At 36.3% G+C, this 20,851-nt stretch overlaps 1 protein-coding gene across 1 annotated transcript in view; it reads left to right on the top strand.

The window, feature by feature from the left end:
• The window catches only part of MMUT (methylmalonyl-CoA mutase), a 68,007-nt gene extending 56,542 nt beyond the window's left edge, over positions 1–11,465 (top strand). Inside the window, exons 13-14 of the mRNA XM_049893877.1 lie at positions 5,258–5,328; positions 11,379–11,465. Coding sequence (XP_049749834.1) covers positions 5,258–5,293 — 36 coding nt within the window. The 3' untranslated portion in view covers positions 5,294–5,328; positions 11,379–11,465. The remainder of the gene's footprint in view (positions 1–5,257; positions 5,329–11,378) is intronic.
• Positions 11,466–20,851: the final 9,386 nt, after the last annotated feature.

Genomic DNA, 20,851 nt, shown 5'->3' with positions numbered 1-20,851 from the left:
AAATGCAAGTATTCCTCAAACCCTGCAACTAGTCTCACCTTCCTTTTCCAAATTGGTCTTCTCCATTAATACAAACTCATTGCCCCCTAAGCTTCCTATCTAAACTTTTATCTTAAGCATTTAAAAAAAATATGAAAACATGAGGGCTATAGTTTCAGGAAAATTGATGGTAATTAAACAAGAGCAGGCTGTTCATTTCTATAACCATATCCTTGAGGAGAGAAAACCTGACATTGCCACTTATCACAAGTCTTACTAACAGCATGTCAGGAGATGACTGCAGAGATATACTGGACATCCTCAGAGAGCCAGCGATGAAGAGCTTGTGTCTGTATTGAATTTGATGAGTATGTTTTCCAAGAGATGAGAAGGTACATATTCCAGCCCTCAGGGTGAAGGCATGGTTGTTAGTGGTAGGAAGTTGATCTTCCAGATGCTCCCTGAAACTGTTAACAAAACTTTCCTCTGCCAGCCTATTTTTTTTTTTCCTATACAGACTAATCCATATGAAAAACCAAAGCTGCCTTTTTTTTTTGACATTAAGTCAATCCTTTCACTTGTGTCACCTCTTCGTTAAGCAAATTGACACTTCAAGGTTTATTCTAGCTCACTCAAATTCATATTTCCCTATTGACAATCTAAATATGCGGCTCCTTTACCTCATCCCTGAGCAGAGGTTATCTCTTCTCTATTAAAGGTAACTCCTCTTCCTATAAGATCTCATCTTCTCACATCTCTCCTAGGGCATTACCTCTTTAGACACTTCTTTTATTTCCTATATCCTCAAACTTTCCCTCTCTACTAGCTCACTTCACTTAGCCTCTAACAAAGCGTCTTAGCACTTAGAGATGCATTCTGTATCACCTGATATTTCTCTTCTTGCTTCTCTAAATGTTCTCTAAATGTTCCTCATTCTGTCACCAGTACTTCCTCACTTCTCATATATCATGTATCGTGTAATCTTCTAATTAGAATTCTGTTGGGCATTTTTCGGTTACTGGTTTCTTGGATGGCTCTACTTCACCTGCTGCTCTTGACCTCTCTCTCCTCTTCCACATGCTCTATTCTCTTGATAGCTATAACACCACAGACCAAAATTTCTCCTCATATCTCTCTATTCCCTTGCCTTCTTTGTGAGTTCTTTTTCCATTTTTCCCTTAAATATTTCTGTTCCCCAGAGTTTCTTACTTAACCTGCTGCTTTTATTCTACACAGACATCTCCACGTGGCCACCAGAGTGGTCCATTTATAACTCAGTTTTGATAATACTGCTTCATTGCTCTAAGTCCTTCAGTGACTCCGGAGGATGAACCCTTTCATGTGACAAATACTCTCATCTATGATTTGTTTCCAGCCTATCTCTGTTACCCCATATTTCTTCATTCTCTCCTCTATGACTTAGAGTCTAACAATTCAGAACTATTTTTAGTTCCCACTGTACTTTCTGTTTTTCTTTTGCTCTTATTACCTTTTCTGCCTGGCATGTCTTTCCCTACTCTACTCCATCTTTTTGCCTAGTTAGCACCTACATATCTTTTTGGTCTCAGCTCAAGTAGAAATTCAGGAAGCCTTTCCATTACCCCTATGATCTGAGTTAGATCAAACTCCCTGGTGACATATAGCATATGTGCATGTCTCCAACAGTGCATTTATCTCATGGTAATTTTATAGTTGTCTATGTATGAGCATGTCTTCCTCATAGATGGTAAGTTCCTTTGAGTGGGAGCTAATTCTTCATCTTTGTGTCTCCTAAGTCCAACAGAATGCCTGGGATATCAGTTAAGTTAATCCTCTTTCATTCTTTGTTTTCTCCCAAAAGGCTTCTCAGTAGAAAACCACCTCTTTTGTCCAATTCTGGCAGAACTTTTTGAATGTGATTATTGGCAAGTCCTCTCAAACATATTTGTTTTGTGATACTTGCTGGTATTAAAGGTTTTTAAGTTCTAGGTAAGGAATAGGAGATTAAGTAGAAAATAAAATAGCTGAAAGGTACACTATTTTTTGCATATCCATATTATAAAAGGAGCCTTGATGGTGAAGTAGTTTAAGCATTTGGCTACTAATCAAAAGGTCAGCAGTTTGAATCTACCAGCCACTCCTTGGAAACTATAGGGGGCACTTGTACTCTATCCTTAGAGTTGCTAGGAGTCAGAATCAACTAGATGGCAATGGGTTTTTTGGTATATTATATGAAAATCCAAGGTATTTTTTTTATTCTGGAATATCAAAATTTACTAATAATTCCAGTACAATGATGTTCCTATTTATTTAATACTATGTGTAATACCTCTAATATTAATATCCATGTGACTCACAATCTAGGAAAAAAATTAAGTTTCATTTTGTGTAAGTGGTAGTTTTCTTTAGTCATGTGTCTAAGAAAAATTCAGAAGAACAAGCAACTTATATTTTCCATTATTTTTCCTAATGCTCTCAATGCCTCAGGAGTTATTCCAAAGTCAGGACAAATTCAGAACTACGTATTCAGACAACAGGTAACCATAAGTTGTGATACTTATTGTTAGAGGCCATCGAGTTGGCTCCAACTCACAGCAGCCCTATGTACAACAGAACAAAACACTGCCCTGTCCTGCTTCATCCTCACAATCATTGCTATGCTTAAGCCCATTGTTGCAGCCACTGTGTCAATCCATCTCATTGAGGGTCTTCCTCTTTTTCACTGACTCTTTACCTTACTAGGCATGATGTCCTTCTGCAGGGACTGGTTCCTCTTGTTAACATGTCCAAAATATGTGAGTGGAAGTCTCACCATCCTGGTTTTAAGGAGCATTCTGGCTGTACTTCTTCCAAGACAGATTTATTCATTCTTCTGGCAGTCAATCTTATTCTCCAACACCATATTTCAAAGACATCAGTTCTTCTGTCTTCCTTATTCATTGTCTAGCTTTCACATGCATATGAGGTGATTGAAAACACGGTGGCTTGTGTCAGGTGCACCTTAGTCCTTAAAGTGACATCTTTGCTTTTTAACACTTTAAAGAGATCTTTTACAGCAGATTTGTGCAATGCAATGCATCGTTTGAATTCTTGACTACTGCTTCCATGGGTGTTGGTTGTGGATCCAAGTAAAATGAAATCCTTGACAACATCAATATTTTTTCAGTTTATCATGATGTTGCCTGTTGGTATGTGTTTTAAGCTGGATTCTCTAGAGAAGCAAAACCAGTAAAGCATATAACTATATATATAGAGAGAGATTTATATCAAAGAAATGGCTCACGTGGTTGTAGAGGCTGGAAAATCCCTTGTCCATGGGCTAGGATAGAGGCTTCTCCTGCTATACATAGCCACAGGGGCTGGCAAACAGAAGATCAGCGGGTTGGAGAGCAGGGCTATTGTTCACAGGCTGTGAAGATAGAAGAATTCCAAAGATCCACAGGCAAGACCTCAGGTAAGCTGCCAGCTCGAATTCCAAGAACCGGAGGTAAGATGAACAGGAGCCAGCTGCAGGATCCAGAATGAGCAAAGCCCACAAGCCTTGCCAGAATATCACTTTATATTCAACGCAGGCCACACGCCCAAGGAAACTCCCTTTCAACTGACTGGCTACTTACAACAGATCCCATCATGGAGGTGATCATATAATATCAAATCTCTTCGTGGAAGTGATCACACCATCATACGACTATCAAACCACTGAGAATCAAGGCCCAGGCAAGTTGACATACAACCTTAACCATCACAGTCCAGCTGTAAAGAATTTTTGTTTTCATTAAATTGAGGTATAATCCGTACTGAAGGCCATAGTCTTTGATCTTCATCAGTAAGTGCTTCAAGTCCTCTTTGCTTTCAGAAAGCAAGGGTTGTGTCATCTGCATATTTGTTAGAGGTCTGTAATTCGTATCTACATACCTGAGTTACTTGGTAACTGGTTTTATCAAACTTATTTTAAATATGAGCTGGAGATCAAATGCTTCATCTATACTTTTAGATAACCAGAGCCTGTCCTACTTTCTTATTATAGATAGCATTTACCTATGGGCATATTTTCTTTAAAGATATCATAAACGTCAAGCAAAATGCCCCAGAGATATTACTAATGGCATAACTTTTAATTATTAAAGAATATTCCACAAAAACTTGTGGGACTATATTTGCATCCATGATTTTTTGTTAATGCATTGCAACAAAGAGCCTCTCTCTTGAGATTCATTAGTTCTTTCACTGCTCTTGAACCTCTACTGACTGCTGTTTTATTCATGTACGCTGGGATCCATTGCCACCAAATGAAAGACAGTGTCAAAGAAAATAGGTTTCTGTCCCTAAAAACCCTTGGGGGTTTTTATTAAAATATGAGGAGACTGAGACTGGACCTAATATTATGGAAGAAGAAAATTTGAAAGGACTTAGACCACTTAATGTATCTCTTTCCGGGATGGGAATCTCTTCTACGACTTTCTCTGTGCCTGGCCATCCATTTCCCACTTGGACATTAAGGATAAAAAAAAAAAAATGATAGTGAGGGAAAATAGTCTTGTTCATGATGTACTTATTTTGAACAATTGCGTATTGTGTACTTTATTTTCTATTCTATTAATTTGGTTTGCATTATAACTTTAAACATTTCACAGACCTGCAGGGCTTGCCCCTCTCCATTTCTCTCTATTTTCCTTCTATTTAACAGACACCAACTAAGTCCTTAAAAAAAAAACAAAAAGTTGCTGTCAAGTTGATTCTGACTCATAGTGACCCTATCGGACAGAGTAGAACTGCCCCATAGGGTTTCCAAGGAGTGGCTGGTGGATTCGAACAGCTGACCTTTTGGTTAGCAGCCGAGCTCTTAACCACTGCACCACCAGGGTGGAAATGGTTAAGTGCTCAGCTACTAACAGAAAGGTTGGTAGTTCTAATTCCCCTGGAAGCACCTTGGGAAAAAGTCCTGGTGATCTGCCTTCGAAGCTCGCATCCTTGAAAACACTATGGAGCACAGTTCTACTCCGCAACACAATGGGTTGCCATGAGTTGGAACTGACACAACAGCAATTTTTTTTTTTTTTTTAATATTACATGTCACGCAGAATGGTCTATTATAGGAACATTAGTTTGGGGTCAAACAGATGTGAACCTGAATTATAGCTCTATCACCTGACTGAATGACATTAGCTAGGTTACTTAATTTCTCTAAGCTCCAATTTTTTCATCTGTAAAATGAAGATAATAATGCTTACAGAGTTGTTATAATAATTAAGTTTGATAATGTACATATGTAGTAATTACGACCTCTTTCCTTTCTTAGAAATGGGTATCCAGAAGTACAAGGCCCCACCCCTGACCTCAAAGGGCTCACCAATTGACTGAAGAAGACAGGTAACTAGTATTAACTAGAGCTAAGTGTATTACTAGAGATATACGCAGAGGGCAAGCCTCTATGTATTTGTAATGTTTCATTAGACTATCCATAATTACCTTAAAAGAACTTTAAAAAATTCATAAGTTTTACATACACATATATATATCATTAACCTCAGAAGTTAACAGATAATCAAAAAGAGGAAAATGAAAATCACCCTTCAGCCTAAGATAAACACTGTTGACATCTTGTATTTATTTTCAGATATTTTTCTTCTGTGTGCTGTTTTTATATTTGTCATATTTACATCTATATATTATACATTTGTAAATGAATGGGCTCACATTGACTATTTCATTTTGTGACCTTGTTGTTGCCCAACAAATGACTATGAATTGCTTTCCAAAGCCACCATAGTTTTATATATGTATATGCATGTATGTATATATATTTGTGTGTGTGTATATATGTATATATATGTATGTATGTATGTATAACATAGACATGTTGTTGGGTGCCGTTGAATTGATTCCAATTCATAGTGTCCCAATAGGACAGAGTAGAATTGCCCCATAAGGTTTCCTAGGCTGTAATCTTTATGGGAGCAGATTGCCAGATATTTTCTCCTGTGGAGCGGCTGGTGGATTCAAATTGCCAACTTTTCAGTTATCCGAGAGCTTAACTGTTGTGCCACAAGGGCTTCTTACACACATGCACACACAAACACATATTTTGCCAAAATTCTGCATTTTACAAAGTCCCGTCTTCCCCTTCAGCTTGTCTCTCTTTCACGGTATCCCTGAGGAGTTCATTGCTCTCTGTGGAGGCAATTCTTACCAGGATTTGGTTGAGAAGCATTTGGGTGGCAATTTACCATCAAGTTTGCTTCCAGAACTCTAAGTGTTACATTTAACATCTACCGTGCTGTTCGGTCTTGCCAGAATAATAAAATAAAGGGCAAGATTGTTCTTTATCCCCCCCAACCCCTGCAGTACTGAAGGGTTTAAAACTGAGTGCAATGAAATTCATATTATCTTTAATCTACAGTTTAAAAAAGATCTCTTTAACTGACTCCAATAGCTTGTATTCTGAAATAATTCAGACAGAGACAGGGCTGAAGTATTCTTTTTCATAATCTATGAAAAAAACAGGGTTTTTAGATAACATATGCATGACTAGAAAGGGATTTTTCAAATTCTGGAAAAGATAATTGTTTTTATGCCTTTTGGATATACTATTTATAATTCTGAATACTAATTATTCTTTTCTATAAAGAGAGCTTCTAATGGACTTTTTTTTGATACCTCTTATTAATATAAGACTAAGAATCTGAAAAATATTTAGTATATGAGTATCCTGGGGTAAGACTTTGAGCTTTAGTTCCATCAGCTATAAAACAGAGATAATAACTCTTAATCGCATTGTTATGTGAAGGCTTTACAATGACCGTGAAGTTTCGTATAAATGGAAACTCGTGTTTCTCTTATTGTCTCATTCCAACTACTTTATGAGCTTAGGTATGATAATTGTAATTTTCTTTAAAGTGTTATGTAGCTCAGTCTTTCCTCCAATTAAATCTCATCTTTCCCTCAGTTAGAATTGTTATTTTGTGCCATCGAGTTGGTTTTCCACTCATAGTGACTGTATATGACAGGATAGAATTTCCCTATAGGATTTTTTTGGCTGTAATATTTATGGGGGCTGAGTGCCAAGTTTTTCTCCTGCAGAGCCACTGGGTGGGTTCAGATGGTCAACATTTTGGTTAGCAGCCTAGTGCTTAAACCACTGAGCCTCCAGAGTACCTTCAGTTAGAATTAGTGATGCTATATTTCATTGTGTCAATATAGTTCTAGGTTTCTCTAGTATGTTTTATTCTTAATTGTGATGGTTAAGATTGTGTGTCAACTTGGCTGGGCCATGATTCTCAGTATTTTGGCAGTTGTATAATGTTGTGATCACTTCCCTGTTGAGATTTGATATGTAATCACCCCCAAGATGGAATCTGTTGTGAGTAGCCAGTCAGTTGAAAGGGAGTTCCTTGGCATGTGGCCTGCATTGAGTGTGGGTGGACATTTTGGCAGGACTCGGGGACTTTTGCTCACTCTGGATCCTGCAGCTGGCTCCTGTTTGTCTGACCTCCAGTTCTTGGGACTTAAGCTAAGAGCTTACCTGTGGTCTTGCCTGCTAATCTTGGAATCTTCACAGCCTATGAACAACAGCCCTGCTCTCCAAACCTGCCAGTTTTGGGTTCACCAGCATCTGCAGGTACATGCATCAGGAGAAGCCTCTATCCTGGTCTATGGACTTGGGACGTTACAGGCTTTACAACTCTGTGAGCAATTTCCTTGATATTAATATATATATGCTTTACTGGTTTTGCTTCTCTAGAGAACCCAGCCTAAGACATTAATAAATAAATCTCTCCCTCAACTGGCATGTTTTTATGAATGTTTCACAGATAAATTGTGCCAGGAGTTAGTCCAGAGCAATAATTGAGGATGAAGTAGAATAATGACTCGGAATCTTCAATTTCCCACTTTGTGGTTCCAACTTTCAATGAATTTGCTTTGATTCCCATTCAGAATGTCCTGGAGGAAGAACTCTCTGTGGTTCTGTGCAAAGGGCTTTGGTGAAGTTTCATGTTCCCAGTACTATCCAGGTGCTTGAAGGAGGTCCAGCCTAAAGCAGAGGCCATTATTGGGGAGAAATGATGAGTGGTGTCCTTTCCATCCTTTCTGTTTGGCTTATGCTCTGTTAAACATGAGCAGGTAGGAGATATACTATTAAGATCTGAGATGCTAGGCTTGTCTGTAAGAAGCAACTGTTCTATCCCACAACCAATCTAGTGCATTTGCGTCCAGAATATCACTTCATGCTCATTGCACAGATTTGGCTCTTCTTAGGAAAGAAATAGGTTTTGGGAAGGTGGGATTTAGAGGTAAGGTGTCTTAGTGCTGCTGTAACAGAAATACAAGTGGATGGCTTTAAGAAAGAGAAATTTATTTTCTCATAGTCTGGAAGGCTAGAAGTCCAAACTCAGGGTGTCAGCTCCAGGGGAGGGCTTTCTCTCTCTGTTGGCTCTGGAGGAATGTCCTTCTTATCAATCTTCCCCTGGACTAGCAGCTTCTCCGCTCAGGAACCCTGGGTCTGAAGGATGCACTCTGCTCCTCGTGCCACTTTCTTGGTGGTATGAGGTGCCCCCCTCCCTGCTCACTTCCCTCTTTTTTTATCTCTTGTAAGATAAAAAGTGGTACAGGCCACAACCCTTATATTGGATTTCCCCTTACATTGGATCAGGGATGCACCCTGGGCAAGGGTGTTACATTCCACCCTAATCCTCCTTAACATAATCTAATCTTGCCTCATTAACCACAGGCAAAGGTTAGGATTTACAACACATAGGAAAATCACATCAGATGACAAAATGGTGGACAATCACACAATACTGGGAATCATGGCCTAGCCAAATTGATACACATATTTTTTGGGGACACAATTCAATCCATGACATAAGTGAAGATGACCTATCTTCCTGGTATTAATTGACAGGGATATTTCAGGCACTAAATTTAGATGGCTTACGTTCTAGTCTTTTATTTTCCCAATTATTTTATAGAGGTGTGAAAGTAACTGATAAGATGTTGCTTCAAATTTTCCTTCCTTCCTTAAATGACCTTTCTTGTCACATCATTTTTACTTTTATTGTCAAATGTAACTGTTCTTTCCTTTCCTCTGCTGGTGGAAGATGGAGGAGGGTCTTCCTTTATTTCCATCCCTTCTCTTTTCTGATTCTCTTTGACTTGCCATCATCTTAATGATGAAGGATCCTTCTAGTTCTATCTGTGTTTGAATTAGGAGCTTCTTTGGAAGCTAACACCTGATTCTTTGATTGCTTTTTTGTTTTTTTGACTATGCTTTACTCAGAGGGGATTCACTATATTTTGGTTGGAATAGTGACTGACATACCAAGGCAGTTAATGCCAAAAAGAATATTCTATTGTATAGTACATAACTCACAGGGTCTTTGAGGGCCAGAAATAGCAAACTAGGAAAATCAGTAACGTCTCCTTGATTCTCCCACCAAAGTCAGAGCCACATTAAATATTCCCAGCTATCAGAGAAACACTTGGAATGCTGTGTGATGCTTTTCTTCTTACCACTAATCACAGAACAAATCTGGACTATTTCTTTCATATACGAAGGTAAATAAATAAATAGTAATGCTCAAATATGCTAGGTACACCCCTCAAAAATCCATGTACTTTACTTAAATGGAAAATTATCTACTGAGAGAATAATAAAAATAAAGTACAAAAGAATAAGTATGTCAGCTTATAAATAAATATAAGGATCTTCTCCCACTTTGTACCACACACTCAGAAATCCCATGAAATGGTGTGTGTTGAGATACATCCTACAGCAAAAAAGCAGGTCTTTGACTTGCAGCTTTTGCCTCCCATCATGTTCCCCTTTGGCTTAAGCTACCTTCCAAAAATCAGAAGATGTGCTTCAAAAGGCTCATCTTTCAGATGAAATCCGAAAGGCTCAGTAGTTTGGATGAAACCTCTTGCCATGTTTGCTAATACAGTCAAATAATAAGAGCTCTACTAGACTTTGCCTGTAAAGATTAATTATTCATATGATTGATATAACAGAAGTAAATTACAGCCTTCTTACTCTCCATAAAAGTACCTCTGCGTAAGACAACATAAGCAAGATTATTTTAAGCATCTTTCTATTTCACTTCAATTATTTGAGTCAATGGTGTTCCATTGTCGTTTGTCACTTAAAATTACAAAAGAATTTGAAATTAAAAAAAAAGAAATTAAGTTAATGCTGGCAAGATTTTCCCCTTTTATCCTTGCTGAAAAGAAAATTTCCCCAGACTATGTTTAGGTGTGGGTTTTCTGTACACTGAATTTTCCTGGAGCATAACGAACCCTTTACATAGTTTTTATATAAGTATGTTACTCCATCTATATATACAGTTTTCTTCATTCATGTTTTTGGGTATTCTTTCTGTTCTTCCACAGGAACATCATAATTCAAAAGTTGATTTTATATTCTCAGTCTTCTATATCATTCTCTCATTATATTTTTCATAGCTGTACTTTTTCTTTACACTGTGAGAATTTCTCAATTTTTATTTCCAAATGACAGATTTTATTTTCTGCAGTATCAGTTGTGTTTCTTATTGTCTCCAATTTAGATTTTAATTCTTTCATTGCTGTTTTGTTTTTCTTCTTTACCTCATCTACATTATTTCTTTTTTTTTTAATTATCTTACTTAAAAACAAATTATCTTACTTTTAAGGTCATACAGATATGTCCACTTCAGGTATGAAAATTCTACTTTATGAGAATTTTCATTTAATACCCCTACTTTGGCTCCTGAGGCAGATCTTTAGGTTTCTGTTTGTTTATTGAAGTATAAAGGTCAGCAGTTTGAATCCACCAGGCACTCCTTGGAAACTCTATGGGGCAGTTCTACTCTGTCCTATAGGGTTGTTATGAGTATATACATATATACACATACATATTCTTACCAGTCCTCTGCCAGATATATATTTTGCACATACTTCCTCCTGCCCTATGAATTGTCTTTTCATTTCTTAATAGGATGTTTCTCAAGAGTAGAAGTTGTTAATTATGATGAAGTTCAATTTATAAAAGTTCTAGATTTTTCTTTCTAATAAATCTTTGCCTAGTTCAAGGTGACAATTTTTCCTATGCTTTCTTCTAAAAAGGAGTCCTGGTGGTGCAGTGGTTAAAGCACTAGGTCTCTAACGAAAAGGTCTGTGATTTGAACCCACCATTTTCTCCGCGGGAGAAAGATACGGTAGTCTGCTACCATTTACAGCTTTGGAAACCCTAGGGAGCAGGTCTACTCTGTCCTATAGGGTGTCTATGCATCATAATCGACTCTACAGCAATGGGTTTGGTTTGGGTTTTTCTTCTAGAAGTCTTCTAGTTATGAATTTTGCATTTATATTTATGATTTATTCAGAATAATTCTTTGTAAGTGCGAGATGTGGATAGAGGGTTTTTTTTTTTTTTTTTTTGCAAGTGAATTTCCATTTGTTCCTGCACTGCAAGTTACAGATGCTATCTTTTCTCCATTGAACTGCCTTAGCACTTTTGTCAACAATCAACTGACGGTATACGTGTAAGTCTATATTTGGATTCTGCATTCTGTTTTACTTATGTATGGGAAATATACTTTTGTTGGTACCACTTTTATTTCTGCACTTTCATTTTTATGGGAAGGATTTTACTTAGAGATTCAGTTTCTTTAACAGATACAGGGCTATTGGCATTTTCTATTTCTTTCTGTGTAAATTTAGTTGATTTGGGTTTTTCAACAAATATACATTTCTGGTGATTTGTTAAATTGGTCATAAAATTTCATCTTATAATAATTCCTTGTTTAACATCTTCACTGTAGGTGATAGTGTTTCCTCTTTCATTGATATTATTGGTAGGTTGTGTTTTCTGTTTTAATATATCCAACCATAAGATTATCAGTTTATCTTTTCAAAGAACAAATCTTTAGTTTCATTGATTTTTATCAAATTATTTGTCTGTTGACATATCATTCATTTATTCTCATTATTATTTTCTTCCTTCAACTTAATTTGTGTTTATATTGCTCTTTTTTCTAAATTTCATAAGACGGAAGTTTAGATAACTGATTTTGAATCATATATTTCATAAAATAAGTATTTAAAACTCTTTTTCCTCTAACCACTGTTTTAACTGCATCCCACAAGATTTAATTTGTTGCATTTTATTATCATTTTTTAAATTTATTTTCTAATTTCATTTGTTATTTTTTTCTTCTTTGAATGGCTTTTGGAGATTTAAAATTATATTGCTTAATTTAAAATTTTTTTATATAGTAGTCTTTTTATTATTAATTTCTAATTTAAATCTATTACAGTCAGAGCATATTCTTTAATAATTTCAATTCTTTGTATTTTACTTTTTTTTTTTTAAAAGGCCCAGTATATGGTCCATCTGGTGACTATCTCATAATTACTTGAATAGAATGTGTATTCTGCAGTTAGTAGGTGTACAGTTCTACAAACATTAAGATAATTTTCTTGGAATGTTTTCAAATTTTCATATCCTTATTGTTTTCTATTTACTTGCTCTATGATTTACTAAAACTGGAGTATTAAAAATGCTAATGGCAGTTATGTATTTTTTATTTCTCTCTTTAGTGTTACGGTTATTATTTTATGTTTTTTAGCCAGTGTTATTAGGTGCATTCCTACTTAGGCTTGTTATGTCTTCTTGATGAATTGACTTTTTATTATTATGAAATATCTCTCTTTATATTTGGTAATATTCCTTCTTTTAAAGCCTACTTTTTATGATATTAATATAGCCACTACAACATCCTTACGTTTGGTATTTGTATGATAAACGTTTTTCTCCGTTTTTGGAGAGGGTATTTTACCTCTTTATACCTAAAGTGCACCACTTTAAATAGCCTTTGGTTGTGTCTTACATCTTTATCCAGTCTGATGAATGCCTTTTTTAAAATTGGAGTGTTTAGGGCATTTAAATTTAGTAAAATTATTTGTATTGATGGTTTTAAGTTTGCTATCTTGATATTCGACGGCACTGGGTGGGATCTTGATATTAATTTTCTCTTTTTGTTCTTTTTCCTCCTTCATCCTTTATTCTGGGTTCTTGAGAAATTTTTAAGTTCTCCTATTTTTTTCCTATATATTCTTTTTAACTATACTTCCTTGTTTGTCCGCCCCCCCTCCCCCATTTCATGGCTTCACTAGGTGTTACAATATGCATTTTTAACTTATCACAGGTTATGTTGAATTAATATTAACCACTTTAGGAGTGGGTGTAAGAACTGAGAGCATATGAATAGACTGGTTAGAGAAGACTTCCCTGAGGAGATGGTATTTCAGCTGAGACCTGGAAATTGTTGTTATTGGGTGCTATCAAGTTGATTCCAACTCAGAGATACCATGTGACAGAGTGGAACTGTCCCATAGGGTTTTCTTGGCTGTAATCTTTACAGAAGCAGTTTACCAGGTCTTTCTTCCATGGAGCTACTGGGTGGTTTTGATTAGCTTATAATAACTATGTGGGGTGGGAAGCATGGGGTGGTAATTCAGAGAGAGTATTTCAGGTGGAGGGAACCAACTGCATGGGCTAAGAAGCATTTCAAGATATTGATTATTAGTGAATAACATTGTATCCCTTCAAGGATTGTTTTTAACAGAGGACATTTCCTTCCCAAAATTGTCTTTATTATTATGATAACACAAGTGGGATATGAAATTATTCTAATTATAGATTATTAAAGTGATTTAGAATTATATACATTAAAATTTGGAAAATCACTCTTTCTATGCTTCCCAGAGATAATCATTATTAGATTTTATGAATTTAAATACATATTTATATACTTATACACATATATCTTTTATTTTTATTGCCTATAAAATGGGATCATACTATACACATTCATCTGCAACTTGCTTTTTGCACTCAGAAGTATGTCTTGAGTACTTGCCTTGCCAGTAATACAGTCATTACTCACCGATTTTACATATGCGTGATATCTATCTATCTAACCACTCTTACATAATTGACATTTACATTGTTTCTAACATTTTGCTACTGTGAATTGTGAAGAAAAACACATTGTTGTACATAAAATTTTGTACACATGCATGCATTCCTTTAGAAAATATGCCTGGAATTAGAATTATAGAGTAAAAAGTACAAGTTTTAAAATCTGATAGCTACTCTTACTTGTAATATATGAGAATAGCTGTTTTTATGCACCCTTGCCAAAACTAGACATCATTAATCTTCAAAATTTTGACAGTGAGTTCTTGAAATCTGAAGCATTCTCTGCACAGTTGATTGCTTTTAGAGTCCAGTAGGTAGTACCAAAATTTGGATAAGAGTATAAGACAGTAAGAAGTAGTAGGTATTATATCAAAATAGAGAGGACCTGCCTAGTATAAAGGTATTCAAATTTAAATCAAAATAGAATACTACAATGGCCTTATAAGTAAAACACAGATTTGGGCTAGAGTCCACCAGTCTGAGATATCTAATATAACAAAAGGTCTCCAATAGGAAGGTATCCATTCCCATTGTTCATTGTCCTAGAAATCATTACAGTTGGATGTCTATCCAACTCTGTATATACAGAAGGTGGGCTTAGTCTCTGAATAGGCTGCTAGTTACATAATGAGGTGGTGGAATTTCACTATCCAATGCCTTTGGATTTGGTAAAAATTTTCATATTCCTAGGTACCAGCCATGCATCACAGGCAGTCAGTAGAGAAGTAGCACATGTAAAAGGGATTTACTATGTTTTAATTGTTTCATGTATAATAATAAAAAACACTTTAATAATTAACATGTGCTATCTACAGATCCAACAACATATTAACTAAAAAAAGGTTTATTTACCCTTCCAAGGTAATTATAAAATTACTCTGAAACTTGTGAGTTTTTAAAAAGACTTCTTATGCGTTCTGTTTTGCAAAAACTTCATTTAATAAGTTTCAAATAGCAGTGTTTTGTCTTATAAATTGAAGTCATTACATTGAAAAGAAAAATGGTTTTTGTAGATTAATCAAAAAGAATATGCTTTCAACACACAAATGTTTTCCCTGACTGGAAGATTTTCCCTATGTTGTTCCTAAACCTAATAACTACATTTTTGACATATGCTGACGTGTTTGAAAGTCATAAATGTGAAGAAATAGGGCTGTAAAATTTACCCATCTCAGTGAACATGTTTCTAGTTTATTCTCTGGGGTTTTTCATGGCAAGAAGCCTTGAAAATTTTCTTAGCAAATTTCTCTAACTCAGCATATATCTGCATTAATGAGCTCTCCATACCTCTCACAGAACCAAGACTTTCTAGGTTTGCTTAAATAACTGCATGATAAAAAGTTTCACAGAATGTCTTTAATGACTTAAGTGCAGTCTAGCCCTAGCAAAGTTGTGGTGTTGGCAAAATAGGACGAGAGAGCCAGCTGGTAGGAGCAGTGCGGGCTTCAGAGTTAGAGACTCTGCATTTCAATTTCATCTCAGTCATTTACTGGTGACTGCTGAGCAGCTGGTAGTCCCTGGGTAGCACAAATGGTTAAACACTTGACTACTAACTGGAAGGCTGGTGGTTCTAACCCATCTAGAGGTGCCTTGGAAGACAGGCGTGGTGATTTGCTTTGGAAAGATCACAGCCTTGGAAATCCTATGGAGAAGTTCTACTCTGCACACATGAATAACCACGGTTGAGTCAGTTGATCTGACCCTCAGTTCATTAGCCCCTCAATCCCTCTCTATTTCCTGAGTGACATAGCAAAAGTATAGACTTCTCAGTCTATACTTTTGCTATGTCACTCAGGAAATAGAGAGGGATTTGACAGAAGAGAACTGATCTTCTGTCAAAGTTTCATGAGGTGCACATTTAAAGTAAACAAATTATCATGCTTGCAATTCAATACATTGCCTAGTCTAACCAACTTCTCCTTTCCCCCCTCATATCATCACTACCATCATATGCTGCAAGTCTAGGGTAACTCTGAAACTCTCTTTCTACCCTATCACTTCCACCAACTAAAAAGTAGCGCCTGGCTTGCTATGTAGTCAAGTGATTTTGTCCTTCTTGAACTGGAGGTTATCTCATTGACTGCCAGTTGCTATCAAGTTCATTCTGACTCATGGTGACTCCATATGCATCAGAGTAGAACTGTGATCCATATGGTTTTCAATGGATGGTATTTCAGAAGTAGATCATAAGGCCTTTCTTTCAAGGTGCCTCTGGGTGAACTCAAACCTCCAATATTTCCGTTAGCAGCCAAGTGCGTTAACTTTTTGTACCACCTAGGGACTCTATCTGACATTTCCATATGATTTAATATGAACAAAAGTATTGTGAAAAGTGGAAATGATGTATATGGGACTAAGTATGAGCAAGTCCAGAAGATACAGAAGTAAAATCAGGTTACTCAGACTCCCATGGTACTATTTTTTACTGTTTTGCCCTACTTTTCTCTCAATCCATATCTAAGAAAAAAGTAAAGACTAGTTTAGAGATGTAGCTCTATAGAGCAAGCAATGTTGGTCCAGAAAGTAGTAAAATAAATCCATCAAATGAGTAGCACTTTGGATTGTGCATTTGGTCATCTACTTCAAGCAGAAAGAGGGCCTGAGGTACAAACCTACAGTGATTCACAAAAACAAAAACAAAACAAACAGAAAAACCAAACCCATTGGCATCGAGTCAATTCCGACTCATAGAAACCCTGGGGGCAGAGTAGAACTGCCCCACAGGGTTTCCAAGGAGCATCGGGATAGATTTGAACTGCTGATCTTTTGATTAGCAGATGTAGCTCTTAACCACTATGCCACCAGAGCTCCACAGTGATTAGGCAGATCAAGACATGGAAAGAACAAGATTAGTAAATTGACAGCAAGGATGTTTAGTGATTAGGCAGATCAAGGACATGGAAAGAACAAGATTAGTAAATTGACAGCAAGGATGTTTAGATGACTGGTATATAGTACATGCACAGTGTGTGATGCATATCAATGTCTTCAACAGACGATAATCTCAATGATCAGAAGGAAAAAATAATTCATCCTGGGGGTGTTGGGGCCCTGGTGGCTCAGTGGTTAAGAGCTATGGCATGCTATGACTGCTAACCAAAAGGTCAGCAGTTCAAATCCACCAGCTGCTCCTTGGAAGCCCTATGGAACAGTTCTACTCTGTCCTATAGTGCCACTATGAGTTGGAATTGACTGGACGGCCATGGGCTTTTTAGTGGATATTAGTCATCCTTTTTTTCCCAACTACCCAGTGCTTTCTTAATTGGCAAAAGCAGCTATGTAAAAGTCAACAAAATAGACTCTTCTCACCAAGACTGATTTGGCTACCTTAGGGGATTCTGTACTGCACTGCTCAGATCCCATTTCGGTCAATGCATTCGTTCCTTCAGCTACTGGGAGTGTTGACTGCTGATAGATCAAGCTGCTTCCCTCTCTTCGAACTGCCCTAATTGATGGGAACTGAATTACTCAAAGATAGTTCCCCTCTCCAAGGCAGTCCACATCCAATTATTAATGGATGTAGGGGTAAAGCCCTATCTCCTACCTCAATTAAAAAGTATTTTGAAGGGCCCCAACTCCAGGGCTTCCGGTGGAATTGTCTTTATTTAAACTGTAGTTTCTTTTTAATTACTGAAGCAAAATTCCCACCAATTGAATTACTTTTAAATATTTTCTAAGAGGTTCATTGTTTTATTTGTACTGATTATTTCAAGTCTAGTTAACTACTAACAAGTATATTTTATAATTTGATTGATCGCAGATGCGTGGGTCTCAAAATTTGGGTAAGCCTGATTGATCTAAATGGTTCAAAAGTGATCTGCTTACCTGCAAGTGATAAGCTTTTGTTTATGAGTTGTAACATAGTTTGCAAATATCAATTGCATAGACTTGACAAAATGAACAAGGGAAGTTTTCAACAAAACTTAAGGGAAATTGTTGCAAATACAGTAAGAATTTTTTATTCCAATCTGACTGAGAAATAGAGATTGTAACAGATCCATCTATTTGGAAAGTCTAGATACTTGTTCTTTAGCTTTCATCACCTATGACCAACATTCCCATGACTTCTGAGAAACATTTGCGTTATTAATGCCCAGACAGAGTTTTAGAACTTCTGAGATCCAGATGGTTGTCAGATGTGCATGGAGAAAGAATAACATAATTAGCTGAAGAACCATTTTATGAAAAAGGATGGAAAGGGTTTCATCCATGACCATTTAAGATGTCTCATTAGGATGTCTCTTTCTTTGACTCTTAAGCATCTGATAGGAGGCATTTTCATTTTTACACTAACTTATCCCACTTTTACTCATCACGTAATGGATTCTATGACATTTTGCCCCTCTAGACACAAAAATCAGAGGGAACTACCATTTCAGAAGCACATGCCTTTTTTTAAATATAGTTTTTTTTTCCATCAATATGACTAAGATCCATGATAAACAAGTAGTTGCCCTTATTCAAGGAGTTTGCTCTAATTTTTTAACAGTAACACTAAAGATGGTTATCAGTTAGAACATACAGTTGGCAGAATCTAACAGAAAGCTGAATATAGTGGCTTAGCTAAAAAGGGAATTACGGTGGCCAGTGGTCCAGGTTTGAGTTAGTAGCCTCAGCATGACTGCCATTCTTGGGGTGTGACTGTCATACTCACAGTCTCATGATGGCTGCTACAGTTACAGACCACATTTTAGACAAGAAGGAGAATTGCTTAGTTTTAGTAATATAAAACATTTCCTAAAAGCCAAGCATGACTTATAACCTCATTGACCAGAAATGTGTTACATGGCTACTATAGTTGCAAGAGAGGCTGAAAAATGTTAATTTTAGTTGGCAACTTGTCAGCATGTACCAAATTTGTGAGTAAGAATAAAGTGGAGAATGGATATTAGGGGGCAAATAGTGGTATCTGCCAATAGAGGTTTCTACTTCTAAGCTTTTCCACCTTTCTTTCCCAAACTATGCCCATGATTGCTAGATTTTGTTGACTTCCAATATTGTCTACTAAAATACTAAAAAGTTAGTGATATACTTCTCTAGAGTAATTCTTTTGCATAACAATGGAATTAGAGTATTCACAGAAATCCCTCTGGGTACCCATTTTTGTGAGAGCAGCCACATTTCAATGGAGAGGTTGCCAAATTATCTCTAATACTACTGCCAAATGTGTAATAATATCTCACTTCCAAGAAAATTATTATATTAGGCATGATTTTCTATTAACTAACCTTGAAAACTCATCATTTGATCAATGCTATGTAAATAAAACTGTTCCTTGGACCAGAGAAATCATCTTTACTGTATACAGTTATACGTTTATTTTAAAAATTAGATGAAATATATTTTTCTTTTTTTTTTTTTGCACCTGATAAAACTCAGTGTGGTGAGAGCAGTTTTAATTCTCCTGCAGTTCAGTTACAAAAGTGATGTTTCTGGCTACATTAAGAATAAAATTTCTTGCTTTTGTTGACTTTATTCATTGCTGAATTCCACAGGCATGCTCTCCCTAAAGATGAAAGCTTCCTAGATGTTTAATTTTATTAAAAAGGAGTCCCCTGGGAAAGAGACAACTTGAAATGAAGTCTAATATTTGTTTATTCCTGTTATCGACATCTCCGGGCACACACAGAAATGTATATATAAAAAAAGGGAAGTTTATGGCATTTTTTTTCTCTTTTTTTTAAATTGTGCTTTAGATGAAGGTTTATATAGCAAATTAGTTTCTTATTAAACAATTAATACACATGACGTTTTGTGACATTTGTTGCCAACCACAACATGTCAACACTCTTTCCTTCTCGACCTTGAGTTCTCCATTTCCATTTGTTCATCTTTCCTGTCCCCTCCTGCCTTCTCATCCTTGCCCTGGGGCTGATGTGCCCATTATTCTCATATAGGGTTGAGCTATGTGTATTACTGTTTGTGTTATGGTCCTGTCTGATTTTTGGCTGAAGGGTGAAGCTTAGGAGTTACTTTAGTAGTTAAACCCCAGAGGATGTCTGGGAGCCAGACTCTTGGGTTTAGTTTATGGCATTTTCAAATTCAAAGATGAAAGTGTTAAGGATTTCTTATTTACCAAGGGGAGGGGGAATCTAAGGACAAAATGTTGCTTCAACTGAAATAATCTAATTTTAAAATTGGTTTATTACTGTTGATTAAATGGCAAAACTTTGGATGTGTCTTGATAGACATTTTAGCAGTAGAAGATTAAAATGTTTACAGTTTTTTTGTTTATTTTTAACCAAGGCATTTAATTTTTTTGTTTTCACTGCTGTTAAATAGTGTAATATTTAATAGTACAGAGGAATTGTAGCATATGAGAAAATAGAGCAGGAGGAGATAGAAACAGAAGGAAAAAAGACTCTGATTTATTTTGTGCTTAATAAGCAATCTAAATTCACACAGATTTTTTTTTCTTTCATAGACATTTCTTGATAGCAAATGCAGGATACTTGGGAAAAACTGACATTTAGGGAGAGTATATTTTACACTGGAAATATAAAAAAAAAAGAAAGAACTTAGACAATTATGATTCCTACAGAACTTAGAATTAACATAGAGAATCAAATAAAAATTATCTTCTTATTTCACCTGTTCCCAACAGCTATTTAATTTGTTCAGTAGAGCTTTTAATTAAGGGCATCAAAGTAACTTGTCAATTAAGACTCATTGCTGGAGGTAAGTATTCATTGTCCACAGAAAACAAGTGATAAAAACCACTCTTTAGATACACACACACACACACACACACACACACACACACACACACACACACACACACACACACACACACACACACACACACACACACACACACACACACACACACACACACACACACACACACACACACACACACACACACACACACACACACACACACACACACACACACACACACACACACACACACACACACACACACACACACAC

The sequence above is a fragment of the Elephas maximus genome, chromosome 1, assembly GCF_024166365.1.
Source record: "Elephas maximus indicus isolate mEleMax1 chromosome 1, mEleMax1 primary haplotype, whole genome shotgun sequence".
Lineage (NCBI taxonomy): Eukaryota > Metazoa > Chordata > Mammalia > Proboscidea > Elephantidae > Elephas > Elephas maximus.
This window is presented reverse-complemented; position numbering and strand designations above follow the sequence as displayed.